Source organism: Amia ocellicauda, chromosome 21, assembly GCF_036373705.1.
Source record: "Amia ocellicauda isolate fAmiCal2 chromosome 21, fAmiCal2.hap1, whole genome shotgun sequence".
Taxonomy (NCBI): Eukaryota; Metazoa; Chordata; class Actinopteri; order Amiiformes; family Amiidae; genus Amia; species Amia ocellicauda.
Genome location: NC_089870.1, coordinates 21,278,176 through 21,290,019, shown reverse-complemented (window position 1 = coordinate 21,290,019; position 11,844 = coordinate 21,278,176). Strand labels below are relative to the sequence as shown.

Below are 11,844 nucleotides of genomic sequence, written 5' to 3'. Positions count from 1 at the left end.
AATAGTTTGAATTCTTCTAGACACACTCAACCCATTCTTTATACTGCTGTTATATAAAATATATTTAAATAAAGGTAATTGTGATTGCAGTGTAAGATTCCTGATTAAAGGAAAACACAGAAATAAAAAATATCCGATTGGTGTATTTAAGCAATAACAGCACACAGACAGAATTACGGGGGATTATGAACAAAATTCGAGATTTTAGGAGGGTTAGTGGATTAACAGCAATTCCAGCAGCTGGCGAAGAGGTCTGAAGCAGGTTAGTGAGGATTATGAACCATCTTTTGCCAGTGTGGCATTAGAGCGTTTGACATAAAATTAAGATATTTCTCTCTTTTATTTAGGTCAGATGCATGTAAATGTATGGGGTGGGTCTAGAGGAGGCGGGGGGCAGTTTGGGGTTATGGTAATCCTTCAGAATAAACACGATCTATGTTAGGGGGTTGTCTGCCACATTTGCAATAACAATATAAACACATCTAGACTGTGGTAAAGCAATAATAAAATAATTACGCCAAAAAACAGGGCAGATCCTGATATACAAACAAGTTAGTATTGTATTTTAAATAATGAGTCCATGTATCTGAATTTAAAACAAGGGTAGTAATGTTCAGACTGTACAATGCGCTAGTTAGAGCTCATCTGGATACTGTGGACAGTTCTGGGCTCCACACTTCAAGAAAGATATCGCTGCTCTAGAGGCAGTTCAGAGGAGAGCAACCAGACTTATTCCAGGTCTGAAGGGAATGTCCTACTGAGAGACTGAGGACCTGAACCTTTTCACCCTGGAACAGAGGAGACTACGTGGGGACTTGATCCAAGTCTTCAAAATCATGAAAGCCATTGACCACATCAAACCAGAGGAGCTTTTCCAGATCAGCAGGGACACACGCACCCGGAGACACAAATGGAAATTGGGCTTCAAGGCATTAAAAACTGAAAACAGGAGACACTTCTTCACACAGAGAGGCGTCACAATCTGAACAAACTCCCCAGCGATGTGGCTGAAGAGACAATTTGGGAACATTCAAAAACAGACTGGATAGGATCCTTGATCACTTAGTTATTAATGGACACCAGATGAGTGTCACGTGCGGGGCGTGATGGGCTTTATTGTTTGCAGTAATTATTTAATTACTTATTATTGTTCTTTTCACTTTTTGACTTTTCATTGACATTTGTAAACATTGTTTGATTCACGGGTTGTTTATTCTAAATGAAGCATTGCTTCTCTTATTTTTATTTTGTGTGGTTTTATTATGATTTTCTTTAACTAGGGTGATTGGTTTATTATTGTTCTTGTGCCTGTTGCACACCACCAGCCAGCATTCCCATGTGGACTCACCTGACCGCACTGCCCTGATTGTTTTCACCTGCGCCCTCGTTTCCCTGCCTGCCTATATAGTCTGAGGGTCCCAACTCATTCAGGAGAGCAACCTACTGAGCACAGACAAAGCATGCATGGAGTATAGGAGTGTGGGTACAGAATGCAAAGACACAGGGCTGGAGGGAAAGCAGGCTACTAGAGACAGCAGAAGATGGAGAGAATGGCAAAAGGATCCCAGAAGGTCGATTACAAATCATTGCCAAAGGAAAACCCCTGGGGATTGGAACAGTGACAAAGGAGAGATGTAATCGCTGGAGTCAACGGTGAGATGATGGAGCGTTAAGTATCTCGCTTTGGTTTCTTGGGGAAGTGATTAGACAAAGTATACACTGATGCATACAAGTTTGACATCTTTCTTGCTGTTTTACCTGGACATAGAGGTTGCCTGCTTTCTCCTCCATAGTCCCAGTAGTGGATCAGTACCTGTAAACTGAACAAAGACCGTGATTACACTCTGGCTTTGTGCAATCTTGAGACTTGATCTAACACTTTCTAGCCTGCAGTTGGTTGGGGTCCCAGTTGGCCAGCGGGGTCCCGGCTCACCGCTGAAAGACCGTTTAACATCCTTTGAGTGGGGAGGATCTTCCCTGCACTGTGATCTAGCGACGAGTGTGAATTTATGGTTGCTGTGGGATTTCTTTAAATGGCCTCCTCTTGTTTGTACACCTTTGTATCTCTTCCCCCTCAGTACCTGCATTTTCTTGGTCTCTTCAGTAGAAATTGGAACTATTAAACTGTTACAAATGTGTCACCAAAACATAGTCTACTTATTACGGTGTTAAGCAAATGCTCACTAACTATGAAACCAAAATAAAACTGTCACAAGCCTGTGTCTGCTTTCTGTCAGTGAGGCAGACCTTAAAAGCCTTGCCTGTAAGTATCACTGGTGTGTAAATATTGAAATTGCTCATGCCTGCTTTTTGTTAAGAGCTTGGGGTGTAATGGGCTGTGCTTGTACGTAAGTGTTGGACAGACACATCGATAAGCAAACAAAGTCACAGAAATATAAAGGGTTCAAAGCTAGTTCTCTCAGGTTTTGAGTTGCAGAGCTATCAATCATCTGCTTCCTGGTATAAGAAAAGCAGTTTGCTTGCTCTCCTCTACACAAACTATTGTCTTATTCTATTGTTACAGTAGATACACATTGAATGACAAATCTAACATAGTGGTTCTACCTTTCACAGATTTCTGTGAAAACAAAACCTTTACAAACATTTTGGCTGATCAAACATCAGGCAAAGCCCCAGCCAGATTTTAACATGTTTTATACCAAGTTTACCCCTTTTTGACTGATGCTTAAATGAATGGAAACGCCAACCAGGCCAGACTGTGTGTGTGCACATCCTCACACCAGCTGTGGTGATTTATAGATGGTTTTGATTTTGCCAGAAGGCGATGAGTGATACTGTAGGCTGGGCCTCGGTCTGCGCACCTTCAAAATAGAGGTGATTAATAACACGCCGGCCATTGTTTAAAAAGCTGAGATTAATTATCGTGCAGCTCGGTTTCATAAACTCGAATGTGAGGAACAAAGGAAACGGTCTTCTCTAGAGACGCAGTAAGAACTTCAGTTTGCCATATATGTCGTCATTTCAAAAGGACTGATCGGCCTGTACGTTGAGTTTCGAACACACCCTGGACAGAGTCGACCCCAGAAGAGTGTAATGGAGCTCAATGCGCAGTTTGTTGTCTGTGTGTGGCTGCGGTTGTTGTTTTTACCCTGGGACTAAAGAGCTACTCCGCAATATTAACATCTTTACCGATGCAATACACCAATAGACTCCCCGCTCTTTCCATAACTCTCTTCCTAGTATTGGATGTCTTTAACCTCTCCAAGGCCTCCACCATTATTTTGATGTGTTTCATTTCCCGAATCTCAAAAACAGCTTCTCTGATTCCTCAAAACTCTTTGGAAAGCACACACAGTACACTAATCATCGATCTATTTTTAGGATTTGCTTGTGTTGTAGTTATATTTTATTTGAGGCCACTGAAGATTGTCAAATGTACATAGCTTGTTGTATAGCTGCCAAAAGGTGCCCCAGTAGATCTCATAAACTTATATTAGCAGTTTAATCTGGTGTTGTTTTCAATTACACTTGTGCTTCTGGGACCACTTGAGGAAAACGGCCTTCAACAAGATACTATTAACAAAACAAATCAAGAGCGAGAAAATTTTTTAATGAGCACAACGGAAAGGGTGCTGGGGGCTTTTATAGGCCTTGTGCAGTATATTAAAACTAGATGAATTATGACACAACGTGGGCCAGATTAAATAAGTGAACCATTCCCTCTTATACATGCAATTGCAAAACATTCATTTTTAATTATGGTATATTAATGAATTAAAAGGACATATTTAAATGGTGTTATTGTTTTGGCCAGCTATATGGCAATCGACAGGTTTTAATTTAATTGTTACAAAGCTTATTAAATCTGTCCTTGTGCTTCATATTCTATATTAAATTATATTAAGAAATAAAAAGGAAAAACAAACATGCTTTCCCAAATGTGGGCACAAAAATTCTCGCACCAAGAATTCACGACTCTGGCATCTTGCAAAAGTAACATCGCCATCTGCTGGATACTTTCTGTAACAACTACTAGACAATATAACTATTAAAAATGTATTGGGATATTATAATTCGTTGAATGTGGTTTTGATTGCTTGTATGTATTTCTCTGCTAGTGGAAACACAGTTCATCCGAAACATGATTAATCTTCTCACAGATGAGCGACTCCATATGCGTGAGGGACACCCAGAAGGGTTTTGCTTTCCTATGCGACAGAGTCCCAGTACTTTCAATTGAAGATCCTCCAACTGCAAACTTTAGACATTAGATGTGCAGAACCGTCTAGACTCTAGACCAAAGGTCCCCACTCCTGTCTCTGGAGGACCCCCTACCCTGCTGATTTTTGTTCCAACCGAGCTCTTAATTACTTAATTGAACCCTTAATTTAACGAATAAATCGGAGGCTTTTAATTATTTTAAACAGTAGGGGTTTTAAGTTAAGTATGAAGTTGAATTGTATGAAGAACTTATTAAAGAACCAACTCTTATTACAGCATTTACAAAGTCAAATCTAAGTTGATTGTTACTTCAATTAAGGGTTCAATTAAGTAATTAAGAGCTCGGTTGGAATAAAAACAGCAGGACAGGATTGGGGATATATGACTGGATAGGTATTATTTTTATGGTAGTTTGCACATTAATATAATTGGAATAATTTAGAGTAGTATGCAAACGTGATTTTCATGTTCCAATTGAAATCTTTTAACTTGCTATATGGTTAATGAAGACAGGTTGAATAATGTGCATATCGTGTGCCAGAGGTTGTGACGCACTACCACCACAGAAGCAAGGCGCACAGTTTGCACACAATAGCAATAATACAGCTGTTTCTGCGCACAAACACCCGTCTGTCCGCACTGTGCGGTGGCTGCTGTTCACGCTGTTTTGCTCCAGTGAGTCGGGCGCTATTGTTGCTGAAAACCTTTCAACGGCGAACTAATTGCTTTCCAGTCAAACATCTGGCATCCTGTTTGTCTGAACTGGGGAAGGTATGAAAACTTTCCTGGCTTCGGAAGACTTTTACCGGTGTAAACACTGATGCTTAATGAAGATAAGTGTGTACTTTATGAATGTATGCATGTATGTATGGGGAATAAATGAAAGGTTTTGCTGAAGTGTTAAAGCCTTGGTGATATCCTCTCTATTTAGCATGAATACGATTTAGATTGTAATCCAGAGACAGTCAATCAAGACATTATGATCATTAAAGAAAGAGAAATGAAAAAACACAGGAACATTAATCCATTGAAAACGTAAAGTTTATAGAGGTTGCAATCCAGTAAAAACATATTTTTTAAGGCCGAATGAAACCCAAAACGACACTTCTGAGAAAAGGCGTGTAAATAAATGTACCCATAGAAAACATTCATAAAGCTGGATGATTTCTTTCTCTAAATAAAAAGTTAGTTTCACTAAAATATAAGGTTTCCAGCTACAGTTCTGACTACATGCGTTTTAACATCATGGGTTAACTGTATCTTGGTTATGGAGGAAGTCAACGTACAATGCAGTTACTATACCTGTAAACGTTACCGTGACTACAACTGCAACACCAATAGTAACAACAACGCATTAATTAATTAATTAATTAATTAATCAAACAAACCAATCAAACTAATACATACATACAATCGGAGCGTGTTTGATCAAGAATGCCTTATCAGTCCGACACAGCCATGGACTTTAACCCACAGCTTTTGAAACGCCTCCTGGTGTCCCGTTTCAGTGGCCAAGCTGTACTTCTCACTGTCTGCCTCCCATTAAACTGTATTTTCTGTCTGAAATGCTCAGTTCGGGGATGTGGGTTATGATCAGTATCTGTGCAGCATCTTTATCAAGCGCATCTCTGACCGCTAGGCTGGAGGGGGTCTTGTGTGTTTGTCGGTTTCTTGCATGACTTTCAATGGCATCTCTTCTCACGTTTTCACTTCTCATGGACTTTTCTTGATACTGCAGCTCATGCAGGAAATCCTGAGGAAGGAAACACCGGCCATATCTGCAGCATGTGGTTCCCTGCTTGGAGGACCTTCTCTGACAGTGTGACTCGGTTCCTCTCCACTGTTCAATTAGTTCAATTAGAGGACAGTCGGGGCTGAGACATGGCTGGCAGGCGGTTCCGCACGGTGCTGCTGGTCCTGGGTTACCTGGTCTATCTGCTCATGGGAGCCGCGGTGTTTCAAGCACTGGAGCAACAATACGAGCAGGAAATAAAGAGAAAGACCGACCGCCTGAAGCAGCTGTTTCTTAAAAACTTCACCTGCTTGAGCGATGAAGCGGTCGAGACCTTTGTTGAGGTAAGACACGCATGAGTATACAGACAGGTGTATTTTGGTAAAGATGTCTTGTTCATCACAGGCAATGTATGTCTTCATAAATAGTCATATTGTATTTAATTGTGTGCTTTTCCCCACTGATACTGCTTCTACAGCTTTGTGGTGATTATGCAAATATACAATTATTGTCTAAGTTAGTATAGCCAGTAATGCAGAAAAAAAAAACATCTTAAAAGGTAATAAGCTATATTGAAAACTTTGTGTGATATTTAAGAACATATCTGTTATATTTTCTTTAGCATATTTACAAATTAAGTAAACTGTAGATATGAACATTGGGTAAATACAGCAGGAATGTCTAAACATTGACTAAACCTGATAAAAACAATCTTTGTTAAAATGAGGGAAATGATGTGTTGCGTTTAAATCAGCCCAGATTATAATTTGCTTATTACAGCACAAATGTGTGTTGCTTTTTTAACATAGCATCGCGTTTTGATCACAAGATACGGAAACCACCATACATAGCAGAATTGACAAAAAGCAAGTTATGTTTGCATTTGAATTCATCGCAGTAGTCACAGTGGACTGCCAGTGGGAGAGCACAACCCTCAGGTCTATGTGCAGATGCAGAAAAAGATGTAACACTTTCCTTCCGCTCACCTGCCCACCTGATGGTCTTTTCCGGTTGTATGTTGTAGATGGTGAATGAAGCTGTGAGAAGCGGAGTGAATCTCCTGGAGACCAACAAGACCACCTTAAGCAACTGGGACTTCAGCACCTCATTCTTCTTTGTCGGATCAGTCGTGACCACAATAGGTAAAGCTTCGCCGTCGCACTTGACACAGGTGTGTGGAGAACTTCATTCAAATATGCGAGAGAGTCAGGGACAGATCTTTGAACACGTCCAACAGATCGGCAACGACCACGGCCTAAAAGGAGATTGGTGCACGATGCAAGACAATAAAATCAATAAAAGGTTTATGATGACTAAATGATTTGTATGGTCCTATTCATATTTATAACTCTTCATTTCTTGGCAGACACCCATATCCAGGGTGACACAATAAGCATTACAAACGTAGTATAGTAGTCCTATCAATACAATACAATAAACATAAGGTGCTGTGTTTCATGGAGTCGAATTGACGGACAGTAACGCATGCCTGACAGGTTACGGGCACCTGGCACCCCGGACGGCAGGCGGGCAGATGTTCTGTGTGGTCTTCGCCACGTTTGGGATTCCCCTGAACCTCATCTTTCTCAACCACATGGGAAAGATCCTCTCCTCTTGGACTGAGAGACTGGGGAAGCGCTTGTACAGTAGAGGAATGGATAAGGTATGTATGCATGTATGTGTGCATGCATGTTCTGTTATACCATGATGCCTGCCCTGCCGTTTCTATCGTAAGTAACTGCCCCCCCTGAATAAACAGGAAACAGTCGGCTTCCTGTTGAGGAGAGGCAGGGCAGAGTGCCTGGCATGGCATCACAGCATGTGCAATTAAGTAAATAAAAACATAATGAAAGATAGGTTTCAGTGGGTCTTCATACGTGGGCACTGGACAGTTCCCCCAGCTCCATGTCGCACACCAGGTCGATCTAAATCCAGCAAATCCAGACAGGTCTAAGTGTGTCTCTTCCGTTTTTGCTGATGCATTCTTGTGTGTGTGACTTTCCTTTCCTCCATTGCAGAAGAGGGTGAAGTTCCTGACCATCGTTTTCTTCCTGGTGGTTGGCATCTTACTGTTTCTGGCTTTACCCCCTCTGCTGTTCTGCGCAATTGAGCACTGGAGCTACAGAGAGGGGGTGTACTACGCCTTCATCACCCTGAGCACCATCGGATTCGGTGACTATGTTGTTGGTGAGACGCACTTTTGTCTCTCATGTTGTATAAAGTCATCTATACTTAGTCTAAACTCTTTCAAATGTCAAAAGACAAAGAAAATGAAATTCAACATCAGTACTTCATCTTTTTTACGCTCTGTAATGTAAAAGGGATCTGGTTATGAACAGGTTTCAGGTGTTTGAGGTCAGCAGTGGGAGAAACCGAGAGCCAGATTAGAGTTCCCCACGTGTGGCCACCTGTCTCCTAATCAAAAACAAACACATGCAATGGCTCGTGTGTAAAGCCAGGCCATGTGGAAAGTAAACTGAGTTGCGCTGACCGTAACAGCCTAATTCTTTGCACTAGAAGCATCGTATGGAGTGGAAAAACAGGAGTCAGCGTCCATCCAGGCATCGCCTAATATGGTACCCATCGTGCATGGAGGGACCGATTACGCTTTATCTACTGCTGCTGTTTAAATGTTTGCCAAAATATTTAGCAAATTTGGGGTTGTTTCCATGAAGTCTCTGCTGCTGATATTAAGCAGACTGAGGTTGGGACTTTCTTTTGTTGGCAAAGACATGTTGGTGAGCCTGTAGGGTTGAGGACAAACACAACAGAGACAGGTCTCGGGCACACAGAAACATCTTTAAAACTCTTACATGTACGTGTAATACAATTGTGACGCTTTAACTGGATTTCCATTGCCTACACAGGTCTCAAGGCCCAGAAGTCGTATTACCGCGCCCTGGTGGCCGTGTGGATATTGTTTGGCATGGCATGGCTGGCCCTCCTCTTTAACCTCCTGACCACCTTCTACAAAGACACAGAGAAGAAAATCTCCAAAGTGCACCAGAAGAGAAAGGCAGCCAAGGCCAATAAGAGCTCAACGGATGGCTCTGAACTCTCCAAGGCCACCTCAGAGGATTTTGGTATTAACATGGCGACAGGTGACGGCACACTACAAGATGACATCCTGTGTTTGAAGGAAGACCTTCCAGAAGCAGAAACATGTTCATAGGACAGATCTGTGGCCAAGACAGACTCACTGGAGCGTTCAGAAACACTGGGATGCTGTATTCGTAATGCACTGTACTTTTCAGACATAGGACAGCCAGGATGTACGCCATCAGTAAATATCCCCACTGTAGGTAATGTGTCACAGACACTCTTTACACTTTAGGTCAACTGAATGGTGTTACAAAAATAATAATTAAAAAAGTGTTGTATATATTTGCTGATTAAGTTAAACTGATTAAACTCAAGAGCCAACTGCAAACATAAACCCAAACGTTGTTCCAGATGTTTGAAGGGAGACCAATCGTCAGATGATGACAAAGCCAGCATCCAGTATTGGTCTTGGATGTCAGGATTGGCAGACGGACCAGATGGCTGCTGTGCTGCACAAAATGCCAAGGTTGACAAGGTGTGCCTTGAGCGTAAAAGGTTGGCAAACACTGGTCTAGGAGACACAGTTAGTTACTACTGAATTCCAGGCTGGTTCAGTTCTGTTAAGTTGGTCAAAGGGACAGCAGTTTACAGCATTGCTTTATCGGTGTGCGTTTGGTGTGTGTTTTATTATGTGCAACAAGACTGTGGTCATTTAAAGAAACAAAAGAAAACACAGGTATACAAATATGTGCATATGTTTAACTCTAAATACATAATATGGTTTCATAATGGTGTATTGCCTCCTTAGGATACATTTATACATTTATATATGGAATAACTTGCATGCACTAATGTAACAACGGCCTCAGAATTGCTTAAAAGTATGTTGTTCGCTTAAGGCACCTTTTTGTTGTCGGTTTACTTTAGCTAATATTAGGTGTAATACTCAAAATGCACAACAGTTTAGCCATTTTCTAAGCAAAGGGGAACCTGTGAACCTTCAGTAAAGTATCAGTCATGGTTATGAAGTTCTGTAACATCTTCCCACTTAATTAAAGCAACAAGTAAACTTCCTGGATGACTGTGAACTTTATAACCACAAAGCGGTGCAGGAACCACAGGAGGCCTCTCACGGAGAACAGAAGAAAACAACTTCTTCTTCTAGACGATGACTAACTCTGCTATCCTCTGCTGTAAAGTCATTTTTGGCACTAGATTATCAGTTACTTCATTAGAGCGCACGATTTCCGAAAGAAAAGAAAAACAGACTCTCTCTCATGACCCGTATGAAAGGTAACTGAAGTTCACCAGGGTGAAACAACAGTCAAGTGCAGGAAAGAAAAGTGAAATCATGGTCAAGCCTGGATGTAAAGTAAACCAGGACACAGAACACCATGTCAAACCCACAGATACACAGCCAACACACTCATACGGGTAAACAGATGGATGGAAAACTGAGCCGTCTTCAAAATAAAGCGCTGCCTGTGTGAAAGATACAGATATTGTTATGAACTTACAACAACAACAACATTTACCACTTTCAGTCAGCAAAAGCTAAGATGTCTTCCAGGACAAACACGAAATGACAAAAATAATTATAAATATCTCACACACTATTTAATTTGCATGGCCAACACCTCTCTCTCTCTCTCGCTTTCTCCAGCTAGTTTAAGAAATCTTGAAGTTAATTCCGCAGAGTGGAACTGAATCCAGACATCCTGTTTACTGTGGTCTAAAAATAGTTATTCATTTAAGAAATTACTAAAAAAGCACAATTCAAGATGGTCTGACCGACGTCATTCACGATATCCATCTTCTGCTTTTGATTACTCTGACGTCTTGGACATCTCTCTGGCCCGCAGATCAGAGACTCGGTTGTTTTTGGTCTCTTCCTCGACAGCATCTTTCCACAACATCAGTTTTCTTTTCCAAGCCTGAGTCTTAAAAAACAACAACATTAAGAACATTAAATTTCCCAAAATATATGAGGAGCAAGATAAAGAAAAGACACAAACATCCAGCAGATGTCACTGTTATCTCAGCTGAAAGAATAAAAGATTGTTTCCAATTATCGCAGCCCTTTCAAACCTCAAACTGAGTTCTGAATGACTGCCTGCAGAAGTGTGAATCACATGACCTGCCTGCAGAAGTGTCCTGGGCTGTTACTATATTCCCGAAAACGGACCGTTTCACAATCTAGAATTTCAAGAAACAAGGAATAAATAAAGAGTTCTGTTCTGAGAAAGTGCTCTTCTGGGAATTCGCTCTGCAGAAACCAAGACCACTGAGATTTGCAAGAAATCCAAGAGATTTGCACTGCACAGACGTCCCAAAGCCTCGAGAAAAATCAGACGCATAGAAGATCACATCTACTGAGAGGCCCGTTCTTCCCTGGTCTTGGCAGATGTGTGCACTGGCAAGGGTTTCTGGACTCGGTTCTTCTCTTTAAATAAGTTAATATAAATAATCGAATGTGCTCCAGGTCTGAAATAAATGAAGGAATAATACTATATAAGGCGTGGGAAGCAAATTCAAAGGAATGTGACTGATGCAAGGGGGATAGACATTATGTTTGATCACAGCCAACATGGATAACCACTCAAATACAGATTTATACAGAACCAACAGAGCTGAAATATTTCACAAAGGTCAACCTTGAAGTATAATGCTGATTATGGCTGATGAAAGATGTGAGACAGTAGCTTGAAATAAGTATTGCGTTGCCTTGTATTCCTTTTCCTGGTTGATTTATTTGCAAGACATTACAGTTTGTTAATAAGACAGATAACAATATTGATGGCAATAAATCTGTTCATTTCAGATAATTACCTATGGAAACCTGGAAGGAAAATCTCTTGTGGGATATGGGATACTAATTCCCACAAGAT

The 11,844-nt window shown here is 41.0% G+C and overlaps 1 protein-coding gene and 1 long non-coding RNA gene across 2 annotated transcripts; both read left to right on the top strand.

The window, feature by feature from the left end:
- The first annotated feature begins 1,435 nt into the window (after nucleotides 1–1,435).
- LOC136717132 (uncharacterized) lies at nucleotides 1,436–2,444 on the top strand. The gene is made up of 2 exons (XR_010805189.1): nucleotides 1,436–1,653; nucleotides 1,887–2,444. It is a non-coding gene; the product is annotated as an uncharacterized LOC136717132 (long non-coding RNA).
- Nucleotides 2,445–4,844: 2,400 nt separating this feature from the next.
- Nucleotides 4,845–10,029, top strand: LOC136717151 (potassium channel subfamily K member 16). The gene is made up of 6 exons (XM_066694633.1): nucleotides 4,845–4,953; nucleotides 5,921–6,258; nucleotides 6,939–7,056; nucleotides 7,411–7,577; nucleotides 7,933–8,101; nucleotides 8,782–10,029. The coding sequence occupies exons 2-6, from the start codon at nucleotides 6,064–6,066 to the stop codon at nucleotides 9,084–9,086; spliced, it is 954 nt and encodes a 317-aa protein (XP_066550730.1). The 5' UTR covers nucleotides 4,845–4,953; nucleotides 5,921–6,063; the 3' UTR covers nucleotides 9,087–10,029.
- The last annotated feature ends 1,815 nt before the right edge of the window (nucleotides 10,030–11,844 follow it).